General features: G+C 49.0%; 1 protein-coding gene across 1 annotated transcript in view; it reads right to left on the bottom strand.

Moving 5' to 3' along the window:
- LOC147701406 (dual specificity tyrosine-phosphorylation-regulated kinase 1B-like) overlaps positions 1-25,289 on the bottom strand; it is a 493,059-nt gene that overhangs the window by 69,222 nt on the left and 398,548 nt on the right. The window contains exon 8 of the mRNA XM_086930085.1: positions 2,948-3,088. Coding sequence (XP_086786211.1) covers positions 2,948-3,088 — 141 coding nt within the window. The remainder of the gene's footprint in view (positions 1-2,947; positions 3,089-25,289) is intronic.

The following is a 25,289-nucleotide window of genomic DNA, read 5'->3' as shown; positions in this document are numbered from 1 at the left end:
CCCCAAGTACCTCAACGACCGCATGACCTTCTACACGCCCACCCGCCAGCTACGATCGACCGGCCACGCACTCGCCACCGTACCACGCATCCGCAGAACCACCGCCGGAAGATCCTTCTCCTACCTGGCAGCCAAGACGTGGAACTCCCTCCCCACCCACCTTCGGCGAACCCAAGACCATCTCGCCTTCAGCAAGCAGCTCAAGACCTGGCTGTTCGAGCAGTAACTTTCCCCTCCCCCAGCGCCTTGAGATCCTCCCGGGTGAGTAGTGAGCTATACAAATGACGTGATTGATTGACTGATTGATGCCCTTACCGGTCCAACAGGAGTCATCTCTAATTGATAAAAAGTGACATAATCTATCCTACCGGCCTAAGAGGAAAAACTAAAGCAGCTTGGAGATCACAGCAACAGGAGGAGAAGAATTGGAGGACTGAGACTCCTGCTGATTTTAACAGTGCCACATCTTTGGCCTCAAAAGGACTGAGTCAGTAGATAAAGTGCAAATTGGGAAAACTGGCTTGGTCTGTATGCTAGCCACCGGTAACAGCATCTCAGTTATCTGTATTCCTGGGAAAGGTGTATGTAAGAAATGTCACTACATCCAAACATTAGGTTGTGGCTCGACTGTCATTTAAACGTTCCAGTGCTGCATCAGCTTTGTCACCCAACAGCCGGGAGCCATCAAAGGGAATGTCCATTAGATACACCTGTCTGACTCCAAAAAATATACGGTTGATCTGATCCAGGTTTGCCATCGGAGCATGATGCTGGTGCCAACAAGCTCTGCCAATGCAATGCAGTGTCCCGTCCAGCTTTGGCCAAATACTTTGCTGCATCCTGACCATTCTGTACAGCTTGGTGAAGGAAGCCCTAGCGTCTTCCAGGATAGCCGGCAAAATATTACTGGCCATATTCCTGAATTCGTGGGAGTACCTACCAAAAAGGCTAACTGCCTTTATAGAGCTATGGGCTAGAGAAGCCAAAGGAAAATCTCTTCTGCAAGCAACATGGTTTATTAATCCATAAGCAAGACTGGTCAAAAAGGTATTTGTATTGAAGTTTGAACAATCAGGCTCTCACAAGTAGACTGCTTTGTCAGGTAGACCGGGCCACCGGCAGCTCAAAGCATTGCTTGGACCATGTAGACAGAAGGACAACATTAAGGGTTTCATTAAATTACAATAAAGGCTCAGATGAAGTGGACTATGGTTAAAGAATCTTAGTCAAAACATTTGTTTTTGTCTCAATAGCAGTCAATCTCAATAGCAGTAAATTGCAATTGAATTGTCACAACTGCCCTTTGTACCATCACTACAAATGAAGTACTTTACTCTAGTGGTCCAACTGGAGAGCCTAGCTCCATTTCAGGATATATGTCAATGCTCACTAACATTTTGTAAGTCCAAATAGAATGCATCATCAGTATAGAGAGGATCCAGAACTCTACATCCTTCTCATCATGCGTCCTAAGGGACACTGGCCTTTTGAACTGGGCCTGAATGAGAATGAAAAAGCGGCGTGGACCCTTGCATTGAGGTAGACATATGGAATTTGAATATGGTTGAAGAACAACTGGCAGCGATTTCATAATTTCACAGTGTGACATGTTTGTTTGAAGTCGGAGGAATGTTATCAGGATAGGATAATCTACCAGAGACAGAAGAGTATGAATCTGTACAGAAGGAATTGGACCATGGCACTGGAGTAGAAGTCAGTACCGGAGTTTGTATGGCCACGGTAGCAGGTCTCGAGGGGGCAGACTGCCTCAGGGCCAACAGACTGGCAGATATTCAACTGGAGACCCCTGCGGCTCTGCAGCCAGAGGAAGCTGGAATTGCACCAAGAAAATCAACATCTTTGGAGGATGTTGTTTCCTGCAGGCAAACAACTGCAAGGGAAACGGAGGCGAGCTGGTACCAACTGCATGACCACTTCAAAACTAGAAAAATCTGTGGAGTCCAACCTTTATCAGGACGGCCTAGTGCCTTCTAGCTACACTTTTAGAGTGGCAGGCTGGGGTAGAATTCCTCTTGCCCTTACCTATGCGTATATGTAAGTCTACGCTTTGACTTACTAGAAGGCTTTGAGCAGGGAGTTCATTTCATTCTGGGAGCGGCCCTGTGGCTGAGTCCGCAAGGAAGTGAGTGGTAACACTCCTTTGACTGCAAGCACTCTTATATTCAGTGATGCAGAGTTTAGCTTCCTGGTCTTAGGGTGCACAAGGGTACATGAGTACAATAGCATGGGCATTCCTGATATGGGTCTGTGATCAATATTGTGCGCCAGAAGTCTCAGGATGACTTCAACCCCTGTTGCTTTCAGTGGAGACACTGTTCTCAATCACACTGCAAATAGTTTTTGAGGAGTCATCGTGAAGACTGGCAAAGTTTGAAGCGTAGCTCTGGATTCACATTGAAGAGAAAGAAAGGAACTGATGTCAGCATTCACCGCTTTATTCCATTCCATTACTTCCACACACCACTGAGTCATACAGCACCATTTATTGGTGTGTGGGAGCACTGCTGGGAGAGGTTTCTCAATCCAGTCTGGCTCCTAGAGATCTGGGGTTAGAAGTTTATCAGAAATATTCTAGGTTTATAAATATCAAAGACAATACAGACAACCACTGGTAACAAAAGAATGTATGGAATCTGCTCCTGTGACCTTGATGAGACGCACGTACTCCAGTAAAGCCACTATCTTGAAAATGTGGATAGAAAATACATAAAAGTTTATACCCACCAGTCCTGCATTTTGTGTGAGTAAAGTCCGCAAATACTACAGTAAATTTTGTGAAAGCTTTATGTTGTAGTAAACATGAAAAGAACGAGTTATGCAGTGATCTATGCAGATTTCATTTTTTAAGTAAAGAATAAGGAGGTCATTGTAACTACGAATAAGCAAGAAATGCGAAGCTGTTAACACCAGTAGTTTTGATGAATACCTTCTTCACATCTTTGTTTTTCTTAACCGTCCACATTCCTTCTGGGAGCTTATCAAAGTACTTCCGTGCTTTTGGCGCTTGATCCAACATGTGATTTGGAGGTATTCCTAGCACTTCGACAATCTTATTCATCTGATCCACCTACAAAAAAATGTCAAAGTTACAACAAAATGACATGAAGTATACAGGGAAAAAACACTGCAATCCTTAACTTTTTTGATTGGTCAACTGAGAGTTTTTGACATGAATCCCTGGATGGGAAAATTGCACCCCACACTGACCCTTGTACGTTATTTCATATTCCTCCAAACGGAGTAAGAAATATTTTTCAGAGGAACCTGGGATGCGCACACTGCATGCTCCGCCCGCACAACTGCCTTCCAAGGGGCCCATCTATCACTGTCTCCTCCCTGAATCCATACGTAAGAGTTGTGTATGGAAGGCCAAGGTGTTGCCCTTCTGGAGGAAGGCAGGTTTGAATGCTACCAATAAGAATGTTATAGTAAATTCTTATATGCACGTATTAAATACTCCTTTTTGTTCATATTAATAACACATGAAATTTTGAAAGCAGGCAGCCACCTCAAGAAAACGATTTTTAGACGCGGGGGCAGTCTGATCATTTAAGTAAATACAAGGTGATATGGCAGTGAAAGGCAACAAATGCTAGCTTAGCTCTAACCCCATACACATAAGCTGCAGTCCAGCAGAAAGTGACTAGAAAATTTGATGCATGCAAAAAACCTTGCCATTAGCATACTGAAGTGTTACATTCTTGTTTCTCGGAGACACATCCTCCTATATGACAGTTTAATTATGCAATGGATGGCCCTTGCCCTGCAAAGACCTCTTTCCATCATAGGAATTTTTTAAGAAAAAAGTGAAAACATGTTCTTATTACCAGGTATCTCTATTAAATTCCACAAAATTTGAACCTCTGAGCAGGTGAAGGATATGGAACACTTTCAACTGATAAATTTAGCTTGACAATCTCTACCCCTATGGGGAGAATACCTTCTGGATCACCCAGTTTAAAGGTCTTCCGAGTCCTTATAATGGGAGCCTCTTGTCTCATATGTATGAGACTACGAAAGGAAACTTGGATTGTTTTTCATAGGTACTAGATTCATGATGAGGTCTATTTCAACAGTATTTAGCACACTGACTATAGTCAAACTGGATTTGTCTAGGGTAAAAGTACCAGCACAAAAAAACATTCCCAGAGGCTCCTCCATGAAATCTGTTCAACCCAGTGGTTGCGGGTAGGGTGCCAGCCCACTCCTTTTGGACAAAGCGTTTTTTACCTACCAACCTCATGTCCGGAAGATGGGCATATGGCCAAACTAACTTGTCAATCTGCACAATTGTTGTCTTAGTGGACTGACATATCCCATAAACCACAGGATCCCCCATAGCACAACTGACTAGGATAAACACAGAGTCAAGAACTACATATTCAGAGTTAAGGCGCTGCAACTCATGAAACCGACCCCATCATTCTTAATCCATCTCCACCCTCAGGTTCCATTTTGGACTTTTCTCTATCAACGAACAACTAGGGGGTAGTTCACTACAAGTGGGGTCTTGTTCTGTTTTCTGGGGAATTTTATTCCGATGCTGGTACTGATTTAACCATCTCTCGAGTCCATGATTTCAAAATACATTTGAAGCCACAGTAGATACCATAATCTTAAAGTTCTGACATGTACTAAAGAGTTTGCTCAATTTCTTAGAAGCAGCTCAGGTTTAAGCCTACTGAACTACCTAGATTAGGGCCCAGAGGAGTACTATTCACAGTATTTGGTCCACAAGCCTGGTATCCAGTGCCCTTACTAAACATTAGGGAGTCTGAATCAAAAGGAAAGTTGGTGGCAGAGGAATAGGATTGTGGAGGGTGTGGGGCCTGGAGTCATTTAGAGATCCTCTCAGAAAGTCAGCGATGAGATCCAAAGGACCTGGCAGCGTGCAGCTTATATGTTAATGTAAGCACTGAGTGCTTAGGAACTGTAATAGTATTTGGATCCTTATCTATAGGCCCAGGTATGCTCACGAAGTATGGATTTGTGTATTTTACTTTAAATAGCCTTTCTATCAACATGTTAATGGTAGACCGCTGTTCAGCTGTAGCTCCAGTAGTGTACCGAGATCTACGAAGAGCACTGAAACCAACTTACTGTATGTACTAGACAAACTGAGGTTGGAGTTAGATTGTGGTGGTGCAGGTGCACTCATTTTGAGAGCTCTGCGCTTGACACCGTTGACCACAAGTAGCTCCTTGCTTGACTTGCTGAAGTAACTTTCTGGTGCTACACTTCTACTGATCTCTTCCTTAGCTGAATTACGTCATTGTAGTGCATCTCTCCCTCCTTTTAAGCCATCTCTAAAGTCAGTATAAGTGCAACGGATAAAAAGAACGTCTTAAACAGAGTCCTGAAGAGGTAGTTTGTGTACACTGTGACGGTAATGTACAAATATTTTCTATTCTGGGGCATAACTACACCTGTGTCTCAAAAGGAGCATATACACAAGCCTCTCAAAAGAAGCATACACTCAACAGTAAGCTGTAGGTAAGGAATCCAAGACCTCAAGCGTCAAAATGCAAGGTCCATTGTTTTGAGACTCAAATGTCTTAAAGTTGCCCTGATCCTGAGTTAGAAGTTCCACTCAGGGATAACTTATTATGCGGGTGGACAGACCTGTCCAGCAGAAGTGAGTACCATGGATGCATTGCCCACGTTTGAGAGATCAGAATGAGTCTCACAGAAGTTTGTCTCATCTTCCTCACTACCATTTGTGAAAGTACTGCTGAAGTACTCGAGGATTAATTTCCCACTTATGTCCATAAAGTTGGTGTTCGCCCAAACAGAATGTCTGAATGCAGTACACAGCAGTCCTATTGTCGGTTTGCGAAGGATCATCTTTTGGTAATTAGTGCAATTGGCACTTAATATTTTAGACACTGTCATAACCTCTAAGAAATGTGCATTGACTTTTGATGGCACCTCTATTTACACACGATTGTAATTTTGTCCAGATGCACAATTCTCCCCGTGAGGGAAGCATCTGTGGTAACTGTCTGCTGCGTAATAGGTTCAACATGTGACCAGCCCGTAACAGGTTCTTGGTGTTCCACAATTTAAGACTGTGCTGAACTCTGGGCTCTACCAACACGATCTCATCCAATGACACATTGCTTGTGACCACTGCCACGCAGACCGCTCTGAAGTGAGCGTGTGTGAAGACTAGCATTTGGAACTATCGCGATGCCATCCCCACCAATTTTATGACTGTTCACTGCCCTCTGGATAACTGCATCATAAGCTTTTGTGTCAACCGGTGGCAAAATCTTCACTGGGAAGGGTCTAGAGAATGGATCTTCATTGGCGTTCAAGTTCTAGTTGTGCCAAAGACCGTATCCCTCCACAGCAGGGCTTGGCTTTGAAGGGTCTTTGGCATCAGGCTCATATGAGTGAGGTTAATGATGAAATTAAGGAGCGTCCTGGTGTTTGAGGTGATAGGTATACAGGACTAGCATTCTTAGGGCAAGCTTTCTTAGGAATGGTCAGTTTCACTTCAAGGAAAACAGTTACTTGCCTTAAATTATGGTTTTTCAACCTCAATACCTTCCAGATTCATATGCGGAGCATAATCCTATCATCTCGAGGCTATGTGGGTGTTTCACTATAAACGTTCTGTACCTTTGGTGGTGGTCAACACACGGAATCTGAGCTGTACAACCACCTTTGGCCTGCAATGCCCTACAAAGCGATCACGAGTTTAGATAATTTTTTTCTCTACCTCAACTACGCTCCTAATCTGGAGAGAGCTGCATGTGAATCTAGATTTACCCTAAACCAGTGATTCTAAAACTTAACATACCCCCACTGAATTGCAACTCGAAGTCAGGGACCCCCAATCCATTTCTACAATTTCAGCTCAACAATGAACAAGTTACTTACCTTCGGTAACGATATATATCGGTAAGAAACATAGGTTAGTTATAGATATCTTACCTTAGAATTACCCCGAGGGATCAGACTGGATCCGGAAAGTTTTTCGTCAGCAGTACCCCTGCGCATTGGTAGGTGGAGTCAGTCGGCTCTGCGTCCGTCATCTTGGTCGCAGGGATGACGTAGCGGAAGTTACTTACACGCCGCCCTCGCACGCTGACGTCAGTTCTGTACACGACTTTCCACGCCAGGAACGCAGAACCATGCAAGACACTGACCACTGGTGCACAAAACTGGGGCCCTGAAAGGATGTCCTTAACCCTAGAAATCAGTTCGCAGAACGAGGAGGATGGGTGAGACAGTAAGCAATCTATAACTAACCTACGTTTCTTACAAATATATAGTTACCGAAGGAAGTAACTTGTTCATCTGAAAGAAACCATTAGTTATGGATTCCTTACCTTAGAATAGATACCCCGGCAATACCAACCCTGGAGGTGAGTCTGCGAACTAAGTTCACACCAGAAAGTCCTGGAGAACAGAACAGCCAGAGAAGCCGTCTCTCCGGACTTGGCTGTCCAGGAAGTAGTACTTGGTGAAAGTGTGCAGTGCTGCCGACGTAGCTGCTTGACATGTCATTTAGGGGGACTCCTCGTTCTAAAGCAGTAGTAGCTGCCATCGCCCTGATTGAATGGGCGCATATCCTCACTGGAGGCTCCATTGCCAAAGAATAACAGGCCTTGATGCACAGAACAACCCACCTGGAGATGGTCCGTTTGTGCACGGTCTGACCTTTCTAGCACCCACGTAACGAAAAAAAGAGTTGGTTGTCCACCCTGAATTGTTTGGTACGATCCAAGTAGAAGGAAAGCGCACGTTTTGCATCTAGATGGTGGAGCCTCTCTTCCTCTTTTGAAGGATGCGGAGGCAGAAAGAAGGTGGGCAAAGTGATGGTTTGGGCAATATGAAAAGTGACCACCTTTGGAAGAAAGGCAGGTCGAGTTCTGACAACGACCTTGTCCTGATGAACTGCCGGAAAAAGAGGCTTGGAAGACAGAGCTTGCTGCTAAATAACCCTGGGCGCAGAGGTGATGGCCACCAGAAAAGCAGTTTTCAGTGTTTAAGGAGTCTGAGATGACAGTTATGTAGCGGTGCAAAGGGAGCGCACATCAGAAAAGTAAGAGTCAAGTTCAAGTCCCACTGAGGCTTACGAGGGGAACAGGAGGGAAAAGATGAGTAATGCCTTTGAGAAATCTATTTACAAAAGGGGGCTTGAAAAGAGAAGGCTGATCAAGAAGCCTAAGAAGGCTGAAATTGCTGAGAGATAGCCCTTAAGAAAGCCCAGCGCAAAGCCCTACTGATCCAAAGACAGGAGGAACAAGAAACCCTCAGAAAGAGGGGCAGAAAGGGGATCCAGAGCCTTTGCTGTGCATCATGCCACAAATGTATTCCATCTGCAGGCGAATTGAATATGCTACTTACCAGTATGCATCTGTTCTTGGCATGTAGGGCTGCTAACATTCATATCTTAGCATTAGATCGCCACCTAGTGTTGGGTCCGGATGATCGCACATTGTTGTCCTGGAAGAGTCTTCGAAGTATCCTGAGATGGGTGGCTCCTCCCCTGGACTACAGTGCGCATGGGCATCGGCTCCATCCCCAGATTGTTTTTCGCCATTGTGGCAGAGGATGGAGTGAAAAGTGTAAAGGATGTCCATGCTAATGATTGAATACAATAGTATATCTGCAGCTGCGACAGGCACCGGGGAGGAGGGTGGGCGATATGAATGTTAGCAGCCCTACATGCCAAGAACAGATGCATACTGGTAAGTAGCATATTCAGTTCGAGGCATGTGGGCTGCTAAATTCATATCTTAGCATAGAATACATAGCAGTCCCTCCATCAGCGGCGGTTGCCCGTGCCAGCTGCAGAAACCTGAAAAAGTGTCTTGAGAACAGCCTGTCCTACAGCCGCTTGCTGTTTGGAATGTACATCAACACAGTAGTGTTTTGTAAAGGTATGTGGTGTAATCCACGTGGCTGCTCTGCAAATGTCCTCTAGAGGAATGTTTCCAAGGAAAGCCATGGATGCCCCCAACTTGCGTGTGGAGTGTGCCTTTGGGGGTATTGTTAAAGTGCGCTTGGCTTTATGATAACAGATTTGAATGCACTTAACAATCCATCTGGCTATTCCTGCTTTGGAAATTGGGTTGCCTTTGTGTTGTGGTGAGAAGGCAACAAAGAGTTGTTTTGTCTTCCTAAAGTGTTGTGTCCTGTCTATGTAGTACATCAATGCCCTCCGTACGTCTAACGTATGGAGCATCCTTTCCGCCACTGTTTGTGGGTTCTGGAAGAATGCAGGCAAATCGATAGTTTGGTTGAGATGAAAATGTGACACCACCTTTGGAAGGAATTTGGGGTTAGTACGTAGTACTACCCTATTTGGATGAATCTGGATGAATGGTTCTTGTATCGTGAGTGCTTGCAACTCACTTACGCGTCTTAGTGACGTAATGGCAATTAGGAAAGCAACTTTCCACGTTAGGAATTGCAGTTCGCACGAGTGCATTGGCTCAAACGGTGGTCCCATCAGTCTGGTGAGGACCACATTGAGGTTCCACACGGGAGCTGGCGGTGTTCTTGGGGGAATGACTCGTTTCAGGCCTTCAAGGAACGCTTTAATGGCAGGCACCCTGAAGACTGAGAGATGCTGCCTATTTTGAAGGTAAGCCGCGATGGCGGATAGATGTATCCGAATAGAAGTGAACGCTAGCTTGCACTTATAAAGGTGTAACAGATAGCAAATGATGTTAGGGATAGATGCATCTAGCGGGTTTATGCCATTGTCTGCACAGTAGATGACAAAACGCTTCCATTTTGCGGCATAGCATGCTCTGGTTGACGGCTTCCTCGCCTCCTTGATGATGTTCATGCATTCAGGAGGTAGGTTTAGGTATCCAAACTCTAAGACTTCAGGAGCCAGATCGCTAGGTTGAGCTGTTGCGGATCTGGATGCTGAATTTCTCCATGGTTCTGCGTCAGAAGTCTGGGCGTGAGGCGCAGTCTTTGATGCGGGACCACTGAGAGTTCGAGGAACGTGGTGTACCATGCTTGGCGCGCCCACGTTGGAGCAACTAGGATGAGTGTCATGGAGTGTTGCCGTAGTTTCCTCGCCACCAGTGGTATCAGGGGTGTCGGGGGAAAAGCGTAAGCAAATTTGCCTGACCAGTTCATCCATATCGCATTGCCCTGCGATTGGGGGTGTGGGAACCTGGCGGCGAAGCTTTGGCATTTTGCGTTCTCCCTTGTGGCGAACAGGTCTATGTCTGGACGCCCCCACCTTTGGAAGTACGGCTGGAGTACCGATGGATGTATCTCCCACTCGTGCATTTGATGACTGTATCTGCTGAGCAGATCCGCCATCTGATTGTCCTTCCCCGGGAGGTGTTCTGCCATGAGGAAGATGTTCCTCTGAATGGCCCACTTCCACATGCTCTGAGCCAGGTGAGACAGCTGTGGTGAGTGGGTGCCCCCCTGTTTTTGGATGTAGTACATCGCGGTCATGTTGTCCGTCCGGACTAACACCACTTTGTTGCAGAGATGTACAATGAAGGACTTGAGTGCCATGAAGATCGCCATCAGTTCTAGATAGTTGATGTGCATCTTCTGTTGCTGCGTCGTCCATAGTCCCTGCACTGTGTAAGTGAGCAGGTGTGCTCCCCATCCCTGGAGAGATGCGTCCGTTGTCAGGATAACCTGTGGCACTGGCTCCTGGAACAGTCGGCCCTTGCAAAGGTTGTGTGGAGTCCACCAATGCAGAGAGTTGTATGCCCGACTGGTAACCAACACTAGGTCTGTTAATTGTCCCTGAGCCTGTGTCCACTGATTTGCTAAGCACTCCTGGAGCGGGCGCATATGCAACCGTGCGTGAGGGACTATGAAGATGCAGGAGGCCATCATGCCTATCAACTGCATGAACACTCTTGCTGGAAGTGAGTGTCCCGGTCTGAACTTCTGGATTAAAGACTGTATGCCGTCTATCCTGACCTGGTTTGGTTGTGCCGAGGCCGTCAGGGTATTGATTGTCGCACCCAGAAACTGCCGGACGTGTGCCGGCTGAAGGTGTGACTTCGGGTAATTCAACGAGAAACCCAGGTCGTGAAGGAGGTGAATGGTAGTCGACATGTCCGCGGCGCACTGCTGTTCCGACCTGGCTTGAACGAGCCAGTCGTCGAGGTAGGGGTAGACATGGATGTTCTGCCTCCTGAGGTGCGCCGCTACAGTCGCCAGACACTTGGTAAAGACCCTTGGGGCAGTTGTGACTCCGAAGGGTAGGACTTTGAACTGATAATGCGTGCCCTGGATAGTGAACCTGAGGTACTTTCTGTGGGACGGATGTAGCGGAATGTGGAAATAAGCATCCTTGAGATCCAAGGTTGCTAAGAAGTCTCCTTTGTTTAACATAGGAAGAATCTGTTGCAGTGTAAGCATGTGGAAATGCTCTGACAGTATGTACAGATTGAGGGGACGGAGATCCAGAATCGGTCTGAGAGATCCGTCCTTCTTTGGAATGAGGAAGTACAGGGAATAAACCCCTGTGCCTTCCTCCCCCACTGGCACGAGCTCGATTGCCCCTTTTTGCAGCATCACCAACACTTCCTGCTGCAATAAGTGCAAGTGCTCTGCGGACATAGGTCTTTGCCTTGGTGGAATGTTGGGTGGAGTGGATTTCAACTCTAGACAATAACCGTACTGGATAAGCTGTCGCACCCACCTGTCTGTGGTGATGTTGATCCAGACGGGCAGGAACTGCTGTATTCTCCCCCCGACAGGTGTTAAATGGTCGGGGGGCAGTGACAGAGAGTCACTGGTTGCTCGGGGCAGAGGAGCGTGAATTGTTGCCTCCCTTGCCACGTCCTTTGTTGCTGTTTCCCCTGTAGCCCCTCTTGTTTTGTTTGGGGTACGAGGACTGTGCTCCACCTCTAGGGAACTGTGACTGTTGACCCATCTGTCCTCTGGTGACTCCACGGGCACCTGAGCGACGAAAATTATTGCCACGAAACTGCTGAGATTGTAGGGCCCCCATCGATTTAGCGGTTTCAGTGTCCTTTTTAATCTTTTCCAGGGTGGTGTCAACATCTGGACCAAACAGTCTATCCGGATTGACTGGTTGATTAAGTATGGTTGTTTGAATGTCAGGTTTGAACCCCGATATGCGGAGCCAAGCCTGTCTTCTGAGCATGACACTGGTGTTAATGGCCCTAGCGGCTGTGTCCGCGACATCAAGTGCGCACTTTATGGCCGCGTTGGAGATCAGTTGTCCTTCTTGTATAATTATTTTGGTGCCCTCTTGAAACTGCGGAGGCAGGTGTTCTACAATCTGCTCTAGTGTGTCGTAATGTGATCTATCATAACGTGCCAGTAGTGCCTGTGTATTTGCAATACGCCAGAAATTGGCAGCCTGTGCAGCCACTCTTTTGCCTCCTGCCTCTAGCACTTTGGACTCCTTATCCGGGGGAGGAGCTTCACCCGTTGTTTGGGAGTTGGCCCTCTTGCGTGCGTTTGCTACCACCAAGGAGTCAAGCGGCAACTGTCCTCGAATGTATGCAGGGTCTGCAGGCGCTGGTCTGTACTTTTTTTTTAATACGTGGGTTGACCACCCTCGCCCTGGTAGGCTCTTTAAAGATGTCCGCAGCATGCTTGAGGACCCCTTTGAGCATAGGCAGGGTCTTTACATTTCTTTCCGAAACTGAAAATGTGTCGAATAGAAAGTCCTCCTCAACTGGGTCAGCATGCATGTCCACATCATGATTAGCAGCTGCCCTCTCAATGAGTGCATGAAAACCTGCAGAATCCTCCGTAGGGGATGCACGTGTACTGAAAGTCTGTGGGTCTTGCCCCACATCTTGGGTGCCTTGGTCCCCAATGCCATAATAAGAATCTGGCTGTGCATCAGGTTCATTTACTGGGAAGGTGTATTGTTCATCTTCACCATAGCCCTCACTTTCAGAGTGGTCTGGAGACGGTGTTGGGCTCCGTCCCAGAGGAGGCTGGATAGGTTCCATGAGGCCTGAGGCGTCCTGTGGAAACTTTTTCTTCTTTAGGGGAATGACGTAGGATTCCACCGGCTGCGAAGTGATCTTCCTTTTATAAAGGGTTAACTTCCCCGTGTCCGCGTCTATGAAGCACTCCGAATCTTCTTCAGGGTCGAGCACTTGACCCGAAGATGTCTCTGCCGTAGAAGAGTCCGACTTCTTCGGCGTCGATTTCGAGGAAAAGGCCTTTGGCACCACTTTTGGCGGTAGAAGGAAGAGGAGCTTACTTGCCGGCTTGACCGGGACATCTGCCGCCCTCTGCGTCGATGGCGTTGGCGTCGACGAAGAAAAAGCCTTGTCTTTAATTCTTTGTAGTGAAGCAGCCACGAGAGATGCGTCGGTGACCGATGTCTTTGGCACCGACGAGGTGGCCTTGCCTTCGGATGCGACGTTCCGTTGGTCTTTTGGAGGGATGGACGGCGCCGACCCCGAGTCCCTGGAGCGATGCGCAGATGTCCCCGTTGGAGCCGGGGCTGTGTCGGTTGCCTTGGCAGGCTTCGCCGGCGCGCTTGTCTTGTGCGTGCCACCCTTTTTAGAGGATCTCTCCTCCGGCGCCGATTTCGACCCAGTGGAATCGCCGTGTTTCTTCGACTTCTGCGGACCGGAGGTCGACGGAGTCGATGAGGCCGCCTGTTTATTTGTTTTTGCTGTTGCGACCGCCATCTTAGGGACGATTGAGTCCTTAACTTTCAGTTTCGGTTTCGGGTCGGCCATTTTAGGTGCAGTCGAGACCGTTGCTTTCAGTTTCGGTTTCGAAACCCTCGGCGCAGCAAGTATGTCCGTGGCCGGGCCGGCAGGCGGGGCCGTGGCTTGCGCTACAGGGTCTTGGGTAAGGCCGACAGGCGATCCCGCGACCCTCTCCTGATGTTCGTCAACTTCGGGGCATAGCTCGTCCCCTGAGCTATCTTCCTCGGCCCCATAAACCATAACGTCGTCCCCTACCTCGTCGACGTATTCAAGGCCTTGACCCACGACTCCGTCGTCGTCATATTCCGGATCAGCCTCGACCTCCGTCTCAGGCGGGGAGATTTGAAGATGATGGCTCTGGTCCTCTTCTTCTTGGTCGCCGAAGATGTTATCTGGATCCGGGGCCGCTTGTTTGGCCACAAGGCGCACTGCGCGCCGAATCGTGAGAGTTTTCTTCGACCTGAACTTCGCACAGGCCCGGCAACTTCCTTCGTCATGGTCTGGCGAAAGGCACTTATTACAGACCGGGTGTACGTCTATATGTGGGTATTTGGACCCACAGAGCGGACAGAGTTTAAACGGACTCCGCTCCATGTTGGGAACTTGGTGTCGAGTCGCGATGAGAAGGCCTCGATGTCCGAAGAGTAGTAAAAAACTCCGGTGATTCCGGCTCCGAGAGACGGAAGAACTCGAGACCGTACGCAAACAATACCGACGTAAAGAACCCAAAGCCTTTTGGCCGTAAAAAGTGATGTTTATTCGGTTCCGACGGAGAGACGTCGAGACCGCATCCGAACCCAATGGCGGAAAAAAACAATCTGGGGATGGAGCCGATGCCCATGCGCACTGTAGTCCAGGGGAGGAGCCACCCATCTCAGGATACTTCGAAGACTCTTCCAGGACAACAATGTGCGATCATCCGGACCCAACACTAGGTGGCGATCTAATGCTAAGATATGAATTTAGCAGCCCACATGCCTCGAACACAGTCTTAGTGGAGGGACGCCTAGCTGCCAAGATTACATTAAAGACTTCGAGGCAAGTCAAAAGACAAACTGCCGCCGCTCAATCTCCACGCAAGGAGGTGGAGGCTGGACAGGTTCGGGTGGAGGACCATCCCCTGCTGCTGCGACAGAAAATCCTCCCTAAGAGGCATTCGGATCAGGGGATCGATGGCCAGGTTGAGCAGCTTGGGATTCCAGACTCTTCGGGCCCAATCCGGGGCCACAAGAATGACTTGGGCCCGGTCGCGCTTGATTTTCTTCAGCACTCCGGGCAGAAGTGGTATAGGCGGAAAGGCATATAGGAGACCGCAACTCCACTCGCAACGAAAAGCGTCGCCAAGTGGGTGCCGCCTTGGAATTTCCAACGCTCAGAATTGCTGACTGCGCACTCTCTTTGGTGGCGATTAGATCTAACCAAGGCTCTCCCCACTGTTAAAAGAGACATTGCACCACCTCCGAGTGAAGACGCCATTCGTGATCCATCATGCACCTGCGGCTGAGTTTGTCCACCCTGGCATTCGGTGAACCTGCCAGGTGTTGAACCAACAGGGATATGCCCTGATGTTCCAGCCATGTCCAGAGACGGAGGGCCTCTTGACATAGGGTCCTCAACACCACCCCGCCATGGTTGTTGCAATACCACATGGCGGTGGTGTTGTCCGTGAACTCCTACACTTCTCTTCCACGGACAGAGGGAAGGAATGCATTTAGACCAAGATGTATCGCCCGAAGCTCCAGAAGGCTGATGTGGCGCTCTGACTCCACCGGAGACCAGAAGCCTCTGATCTCTAATCTCCCATGTGGCAGTCCCATCTCAGAAGGGATGCGTCTGTCACCACTGTGTGTTCTGGTTGGGGACGGGAGAGGGATCTGTCGTTGACCCAATCCTAGTTCGTGAGCCACCACTACAATTGTCATGCAGTGCCCTCCGAGATCTGGAAGCAATCTGACAGATTCCCCCGATGCTGCGCCTACTGGAACTTCAGGTCCCACTGCAGAGCCAGCATATATCACCTGGCATGATTGACCAGCAGCATGCAGGAGGCCATGAGGCCCTGCAGCCTCAGGGTCATCCTGACAAACCCGGGATAGAGGCTGAAAGATCGGAATCATAACCCGAATATCCCAGACACTCCGGTAAGGAGGATAAACCCGAAACTGCGTTGTGTCCAGAACCGCTCCGATGAAGAGGATCTCCTAAGAGGGGGTCAGGTGTGACTTCGACACATTGATGGAGAACCCCAGAGAATGCAGGAGATTGGCCGTAGTCTGGAGGTGGGAAAACGACTGCCTGGGGCGAGCCTGCTTTCTACAAACTGGGGTGGCAGAGTGGGCTAAAGAACGGTGATGGATTAAACCCAGATCTTTTGACTGGGTGTGAGTGTTTGATTGATTCAGATGCTCCGTCCATCACCACCCTCTTTTGTACCGCTTTCTACAAACAGCCATCGAAATAGGGGAAGACTGGAACCCCAACTCTGCGCAGATGAGCTGCAACCCCTGCCATCACTTTCGTGAATACCCGAGGGGCACTGGTAAGGCCAAAGGGGAGCATGGCAAACAAAGTGCTTGTGGCCAATCGCGAACTGAAGGTAAATATGGTGGGCCAGCAGGACGGGGATGTGAAAATAGGCGTCCTGCAAGTCCAATGCTACCATCCAGACATGAGCCAGGGTAAATATTTTGAACTTCTCCTTCAGGAGGAAGCGGTTGAAGTCCCTGAGATCCAGGATAGGACGCAGGCCCTTGTCCTTCTTGGGCACCAGAAAGAAGTTGGAATAGCAACCACGACCTACTTCTGGGGCAGGAACGTGCACAACGGCTCCCTTGGCCAAGAGAGCCGTAACTTTCTGTTGGAGAAGGACCAGACGATCCTCCGACATGCGATGGTACTGGGGTGGCATGGCTTGAGGGATAGTCTCGAAGGGGAGGGAATAGCCCCTTCGGACTATCTGCAAAACCCAACTGTCGAACATGAAGATGCGCCAGTGGGGGTGGTGATAGCAAATCCTGCTGCCAACTGGCGTTTGATGGCCTGAAAGGTCGGACAAGGAAAGTCTGGAGGCTGCTGCAGAGGGGGCGGTGGTGGACTGGCCCACCTGCCAGCCCCAATAACCATGTTGGCTGTTCCCACATCCCCGGCCGCGCTGAGGTTTAACAGCTTGCGCTGGACTGTGGCTCTGAAAGAAACGTGTTGGAGCACCCCTTCCGTGGCCACGAAAGGCAGACCAGGAAGGGAGCGTGGTGAAGAGGCCCAAGGACATGATCGTAGCCTGAGAGTCCTTGAAGCGCTCTAGCACACTGTCTGCCTTGTCGCCGAACAGGCGACGGCCATTAATGGATATGTCCATCAAGGCTTTCTAATCATCCCCAGGAAAGCCAGTCGTCCTGAACTAGGCATGATGGCGAAGCGCCACCAATGTGGAACGGTCCTACTCAGTGAGTCAGCAGTGTCCAGCGGATGGCGCACTTTGCTGCGTCTCTCCCCACGGCAACAGCACAGGAAAGCACAACCCGGGCCTCCTCCGTATACCGAGGCAGTACTTGAGCCACCGTATCCCACACGGAGTGGGAACAAAAGCCCAAGAGGCATGCAGTGTTCACTGAACGCAGCCCTAAGCTGGAGGAAGAAAACAACTTCTTCCCAAACTGATACAGCTTCTTGGATTCTCTGTGCGGTAGGGAATGAGCTTTGGGACATGGAGGCTTGGACTACCAAGCTCTCGGGGTAGGGGTGTTGGGAGAGGAAAGTGGGGTCACCCGAAGCCAGGTGGTGGTGTCGGCCAACCATCCTATCCCACAGGCCCCCTGTGGTGGGCCTGGACCAGGTGCTCAAAAGGATGTCAGTGAGGGTTTCATTAAACTGTAGCAGGGGCTCAGAAGAGCTCACTGCCGGTTGAAGCACTTCTATCATGAGGTTAGTCCCGACTGCCCCAGTAGGTAGCTCGAGGTGTAGGGCCTCGGCCACCCGACGCAACACCACTGCGTAAGATGCTCCATCCTCCGTAGCCACGGTAGGACTAGACAACATGCCACGGTCTGGTGAGGTGTCCAGACCACTGGCATCCCCCAGGTCCTCTCTCCAGTCCTGATCGTATTCCAGGATTATATAAACAGACAAAGCAAAACTGTGCATCATAAACAACTATTGCCAAAGCCCATAGTGCTGGACTTGGAAAGCTGATGCAATAGTTAACATTTTTGCAGCACAAATGGAAAACAAAATATGCTGCTGCCTAAGCGTGGCAAACATATGTTTGAAATAACATTTTAAATTACATAAAAATATAACCACTGGAAATAATGTTAGTACAACAGTGTGGGTTCTTCCTTAGGCGTACTCAAAACAGCTATAGAAGCCAATTTAATTTCAAAACACATCACAGGAAAATATTCCCATAACCACAAAGAAAATGGTATTATTGGCTCGGATTTACTATTACAATAATGTAAAATAGAAAGGAAAGAAAGCACTAGCCCATCAGATGTGGCAATAAAGTGCACTTCTTTTTAACAGGATGATCAGTCATTAACGCTGCCACTCAGTGTTAAGATGGTTAATGGGAGAATTGGGCCGACCCAGTGTCCCATTTTGTATGCTGTGATGGCTGGTAGCAAACCACAAATGACAGGTGAACAGAACAAAGGACTAAGTGTATTAAGCCAATGGTATGCCTTTTTATCTGTGTGTGAATTTTTTAACAAATATTTTTAATTGGATGTTGACAGTCAAAACTTTATATAGCCTAAACCTAAAATCGAACCCATCTGTACATTTAGAATGCTACTTTTAAAATTATATAAGCCAGATGTAACTGCCTTGAAAAGTGTAAAGTCTACCATCGCAGTGTTTAAATCTAAAATGTAAGATGCAAATTTAATCCTAGTTCCCTTCCAGGGGTATACTCATCAAAGTCATAAGCAGTGAAGTATCTCCGCCCATGCGCGGGAACCCGGAGCATATACAAAAAATACATACATATGTTTATGTAGTAGAAAAAAAGAGTACATTGTACGAAATACACACATATACATGTATAACATAAAAAATATGCAGCCCCAAACATATCCAATAGGCTAAGAAGCCAGAGTTACATGAATTTCTCTAGTATGAAAATAACAAACATAATGTAAGAGAAGGACATTTACATGGTAGCATTCCGCAAAAAACCTTTTATTTTCATCAAAGAAAACAGATAATGACAGGAAATTAGCCTAAAGAAGGCTGCATAAATAAATAACATCCCTGTTCAGAAAAGGAAACCGGCATCTGGCCTTTAAGGCGTAAGAGACACTAAGCACTTTGCCTTTAAGGCCTCCAGGAGACCCCTGCTCCCATCATGCACCACAGGTGACAGTTAGGTCAGTTATTTGTACAGTATAAGAAACCTGTAGAACCCTGCATCAAAGATGCAAAAATACTGAGTAAACTGTTAATGCTGGTCCGGGGAGGCAGGAGGGTTGCTTATGACTTTGATGAGTATACCCCTGGAAGAGAACTAGGATTACAGGTAAGTAACTTATCCTTCTCTACCAGGGGATACTCATCAATAGGCATAAGCACTGAATAGAGTAGCAAGCTCATACCCACTTCTGCACGGACGAGCAAAACGCAGCTAACTAAACTGACGTACACATGTTTAACAGTATTAGCAAACAAGTTTCTCAGCGAGGCTTGCCCAACCTGAACATCTGCCTGCGTTTCAGCAAATAAACAGTAGTGGCGAGTAAAGGTATGAACTGATTGCAATGTAACTGCCATGGGGACATTCCTCAGGAGAGCCATGGTAGAAGCTTTCCCCCTAGTGTAATGGGCCTTAGGCTTCCCCGGAAGGGAATTGTTGGCCAATTGGTATGACAGTAGAATACAAGAAACTATCCATCTAGAAATGGATCTCTTGGAAGCTGCAGAACCTGCGTTAACAGGACCATAGTTAATAAACAAGCGATCTGAGTTTCTCAGTCTCTTTCTTTTGTCCAAATAAAACGAATAGTTTCTTACCTGTCGGTGTAGTTTTGCAGCTTGAAGATATTTCTGGATTCACTATGCTGTGCATATTCCGCGGTCTTGTGGTTGGGTCCGGATTCATAGTCTTTTCTTTTTTTTTTTTTTTTTTTCGTTGCCCATGTGGGCGTCGGCGTCACCCCTCCTTGGGTGTATTTCCGGTGACGTCGGCATGCTTCCTGCGGAAGCTCCCACCCTTGGGCGCCATTTTTGGATTCTTTTTTCCGTGTTTCTTTCGTCTCCGAAGTGATGGCAATGTTGTATGTAGGTGAAACTTTTCAACTGCTTTGTACATAAAGTCCTTTCTACTTTTTCTTTTTTGACCACCTCTTTCCTCTCCAGCCTCATCTTTCTGGCGGAGGTGGGTGGGTTCGCTAGTGAATCCAGAAAGATCTTCAAGCTGCAAAACTACACCGACAGGTAAGAAACTATTCGTTTTGCAGCGTGAATCTTTCTGGATTCACTATGCTGTGCATAGATTTTGTAGCGGTTTCTCATTTCTGTGACGGCTGGGTGGAAGATGAGCTCTGGTTCTTGAATATGTGCTGGAGCACCTTTTGTGAATGTGTGCACCGAAGCCCATGTTGTCGCCAGGCATTGGTCTTGTATGGGTGTGTTAGCCAGGAAGGCTATTGTAGCACCTTTTTTCCTAGTGGAGTGGGCGCGTGGCCCCTCTGCTAGTTCTTGCCCTGCCCTTTTGTGGCAGAGTAGAATTGTTTGCGCGATCCACCGTGCAATAGTGTTCTTGGTTACTGCCTTTCCCATGAAACTGTAGGCGAATGACACAAAGAACTGCTTTGTCTTCCTGTGTCCCTTTGTCCTCTCGATATAGTGCATGACGGCCCTTCTGGCGTCTAGGGTGTGTAGGGCTCGCTCAGCACTAGTGGTTGGTTTTTGGAAAAAACTATCTGTATGGACTGGTTCATGTGGAATTTGGACACCACCGTTGGCAAGAAGTGTAGGTGGGTCCTTATCACAACCCTGTCATTGTGTATTTCTATGTAGGGTTCCTGTAGCGTTAGCGCTTGAAGCTCGCTTACTCTGCGTAAGGACGTTATTGCAACCAAGAAAGCTGTTTTCATGGTCAGCATTTCTAGTGAGGCCTTGTGGAGTGGTTCAAAGGGCTCCTTCATGAGTTCCGTTAGGACTATGTTCAAGTTCCATGCCGGTGGCGGCACACGCTTGGGTGGTGCGATCTTCGCTCCTTCCAGGAACCTCTTCACAACCTGTGATGTGAAGAAACTCCTGCCCATCTCACCCCTTGTGTAGGCGACTATCGCAGCCAAGTGGACTCTCAAGGAGGACGAGCTGAGGTTCTTCTCCAGTAAGTGCGTGAGGTATTTTAGCACTGTGGAGTCCTTCATTTTATTGTGAAGTCTCTCTTTCCTGCACCACATCGTGAATCTCTTCCACTTTGCCACATAGCACTTCCGTGTGCTGGGCCTTCGTGCCTCCCGAAGGACCCTGAGGGTGCTCTCTGGCAGTCTCAGGTGTGCGAACTCTATGTCCTCAGGAGCCACACAACTAGGCTCAGGCTCTCTGGCTCTGGGTGCAGTACCTCTCCGTTGTGCATGGAGAGCAGGTCTTTTCTCCTGCCGAATCTGTGGGGTGAACTCTGTGTCATCTCCATGATCTGAGAGTACCATGTCTGTCTGGCCCACTGTGACGCGACCAGTATCAGGGTCATGTTGCTCGCTCTGCACTTGCTCAGTACTCTGTATCAGTGGTATCGGGGGGGAAAAGCGCAAGCAAATGTCCCGGACCAATCTTTCCATAGGGCATTCCCAAGGGAGCCCTCTTCGGGTTGTCTGGATGCGAAGCTTTGGCATTTTGCATTCTGGCGTGTTGCAAACAGGTCCACTGATGGCGTTCCCCACCTGTTGAACAACCACCTCGTCTCCTGAGCATTGAGCTCCCACTCGTGGGACGCCAATGTCTGTCTGCTGAGCCAGTCTGCTTGGATGTTCTCCTTCCCCGGTAGGTGTATGGCCAGTAGGTCTATCCTGAGGGGAATGGCCCATCTCCTGCGCCAGTCTCGAAAGCGTGGTTGACTGTGTTCCACCCTGCTTGTTGATGTAGAACATCACTGTGGTGTTGTCCGTCTGCAGCAACACCTTGTGCTTGTACAGTCTTGTTTGGAATGCTTTCAGTGCCAGGAAGATTGTTTTCAATTCTAGGTAATTGATGTGCTTTGTCGCATCTGTTGGTGTCCACAGACCCCTCACTTTGAGTTCCTCCATGTGAGCGCCCCATCCCTTCAGGGATGCGTCTGTGGTGATGGTCACAGTTGGTGTTGGGGGTGTTAGAGGCTTTCCCTTTGTTATGTTCTCCATGGTCCACCATGCCATCTCCTTCTGCACTGTGTGCGTTACAACCACTAGATCCTCCCAACTGCCTGAAGCCTGTGACCATTGTTCCTGGAGCCATTCCTGGATGGGTCTCATGTGAAGTTGTACATTTGGTACCAGATGAATGCATGATGCCATCATCCCCAAGATCTTGCTCGCAGTCCTCACTGTCCGAGCTTGTCCCCTCTGGTAGAGGTGAGTTTCCCTCACCAGGGCCCTTGCTCTCCTGTCGCTGGGGAACACCCTGCCCTGTGAGGTGTTGATCTGTGCCCCCAGGAAGATCTTTACTCGCTCCGGCTCCATTGACTATTTCTTCCAATGGATGGAGAACCCCAGGTTTATTAGCGTGCTCGTCACTGTATGTGCGTCTTTCTTGCATTTCTGGTAGGAGTTTGCTTTCACTAACCAGTCGTCCAGGTAAGGGTATACGTGTATTCCCTGCCTTCGCAGGTGCGCTGCGAATGCCGCGAGGCACTTTGTGAAGACCCTCGGTGCTGATTTTAGCCCGAAGGCTAGTGTTGTGAACTGGTAGTGGCTTTCTCCGATCGTGAACCTGAGCATATGCTTGTGCTTTACGTTCATTGGGATGGTGCAGGTAGGCGTCCTTGAGGTCTATCGTGACCATGAAGTCTCCGATCTGCAATTGCGGTAGCACCTCCTGCAGGGAGGTCATTTTTAATTTTTGTGTTCTTATAAATTTGGTCAGGAACCTCAGGTCCAGGATGGGTCTCATCGTCTCGTCGACCTTTGGCACGAGGAAATACGTTGAGTATATTCCCTTGTTTCTTTCCTTGAAGGGAACCTCTTCTATGGCCTGCTTTTGTAGGAGCTCCTTTGCTTCTTCCTGAAGCCGCTCTAGCTGTTCGTTTGCTAGTGGCTTTCTCTTTGGTCTCCTGCTTGGTGGCCTCCCTTCCAATTCTATGCAGTATCCGAATTGGATGATGTTGAGGATCCATTTGTCTGATGTGATCTCTCTCCATTCCTGGAGGTAGAATCTTAATCTTCCACCCACTGGTGTTATGTGGTGGTAGGTGTCCAGATTGTCTTGACCCCTTTGTACGTGTTGCCCCCTGGGATCTTTTCTGTGGGCGGGCATACGGATCTGTTCGAAGTCATTTAGAGGCGGGCTGCTGGCCCCCTATTTTATGCTGTCCTCGTCCATTTCCTCTCCCTCGAAAGGACTGGCCTCTTGACTGGTACTGCCAGGACTGCTTCACCTGACTCGGTTGCGCCTGCGAGTCCGTCTGGTGCGTCTGTTGGAAAGCCTGGTGTTTAGTACCTGGCTGGTTTCCACCCCTTCCGCCGGGCCTCCGTGACTGGGTGACCCTCTGAACTGCAATGCTCCCATGGATCTTGCAGTTTCATTGTCTTTCTTTAGTTGACTGAGTTTGTCGTCAATCAATGTTCCGAACAGCGTCTCGCCGTTGAACGGTGTGTTCAAGAGGCTGTGTTGAACCTCTGGTTTGAAGCCCGAGATTCTGAGCCATGCGTGTCTTCTTTCGGTGACACCCATCATCATGAGCCTGCTGGAGGTGTCTGCTCCATCCAGGGCCGTCTTGAGGCAACAATTTGCCGCATTCTTCCCGTCTTCCACCAGTTTCTCGGCCTTCTGCCTGGCCTTCTAGAGCAGGTCTTTCACCAGCCGTCCCAGCTCCTCCATGATCTGGTACATGTGCCTGTTTATGAGGGCATTGGAATTAGCCATGCGCCATTGGGTCGCGGCATTCCGTTCGATCCTCCTGCCCACTAAGTCCATCCTTTTGCTCTCCTTATCAGGTGGTGGGCCAGAAGTAGTGGCCACGTTGGCCCTCTTCCTTGCTGTGGCCGTGATGATGGAGTCAGCCGAGAACATGCCTCGAATGTAGGCTGGGTCCTTTGATGAATGCTTGTACTTCTTTTCCGTTCTGGGAGTGACTGCCTTGCATGTTGCAGGCTCCCTGAATGCTTCCATCCCCTGTGCCAAGACGCTATCGAGCATGGGCAGATACTGGCTCCTTGTTTGTGTGGGGAGTAATGTCTCGAGAAGAAAGTCCGCTTTTTGCGTCTCTTCGTCGAGCTTTAGTTTAAAAGCTGCTGCCGCAGACCTTATCACAGAGTTGTAGGCCCCGATGTCGTCCGGCGGCGATGGCCTCGAGGGATATGTGTCGACCGCCTCTTCCGGGCTCTCTGTGTCGACATCAAGGTAGTCCTCCTCCTGCGGGTCAGAGGTGGCCGACTCGCCGTCCATCCTGCTGTCCTCTTCTTCCCCATAGCAGTAAGTCTCGTAGGGGTTCTCGTCATCTTCCTGGTCGTCGACCACTTCGACGCCAGGCTCATGCTCCGACGTTTTCGTCTTCCTCCTCGACCAGATCTAGCACGGGTGGCTTGGTCTTGTGGGGAATCGTGAAGGCTCTCATCTTGGCGTCGAAATCTTTCTTCCGCTGCAAGATGTTTTCCATTTCGGCTTCTAGTTGCCTTCTTTTCTTCTCCATCTCGGCCGCGTTGTCCGCGCCGGGATGTTCGGCCCCTCTCTTCAGCCCCTGGCGCGGCGGCGAGATTTTCGGTGCCGACGACTTGGACGTCGAACTGGGTTTCGGGTCCCTGGACGGCGTCGTGGCTTTAGGGTCTTTCTCCCTCGGCGTCGATCGGTCCCTTTCGGGGGCGATTTTCGACGACTTCGGCTGTTCAACAGCTCTCGGCGCCGGGGACTCCTTCTCAGAGGATCCGCTGGGCCTGTGGATAGTCGCGGACGCCAGGTGTTTCTGCGCGGCGCTTTCGGGGTCTTGCCCTCGTTTTTTCGAGACTCAGTCTCTCGTGTTCTTGGGGAACGACGAGTCTCCTACCTTATCCGATGTCTTCGTGTAATCGGTCTCTACGACCGTGTAGCTGTCGTCTTCGGCTGCAGCGTTGTCCTCTTCCTCCGAGGACATCCCCAGCTCGTACAGCGATGGCGTCTGGGCTTTTCCTTGGAGGGTGGCGTGCGCTACCCTCTGGCTCTTCCTCACACGAAGGGTCTTCGGGGCGAAGGCGGAGCAGGCGTTGCAGTCCTCGGTAAGCAAAGGTTGCAAACCGGGTGTTGGTCTTTCTGCACGTACTTGTGGTGGCAGTTACGGCAGAACTTGAACGGCGTGTTGTCCATCATCGAGTGTTCAGGCCTCCCTGGCCGCGTGGACGTCGACGTTCGTCGAAGTCCTCGATGATTTTCCCTTCTTTTTCGCTGGTCTTTGATCGGCGAAGTCTTCCTTTAGTCTTCTCGTGAACTTCTTCAATCTCA

This window comes from Lissotriton vulgaris, chromosome 7, assembly GCF_964263255.1.
Source record: "Lissotriton vulgaris chromosome 7, aLisVul1.2, whole genome shotgun sequence".
In the NCBI taxonomy this organism is placed as follows: Eukaryota; Metazoa; Chordata; class Amphibia; order Caudata; family Salamandridae; genus Lissotriton; species Lissotriton vulgaris.
Note: the sequence above shows the minus strand (reverse complement) of the source record. Positions and strands in the feature narration are given on the sequence as shown.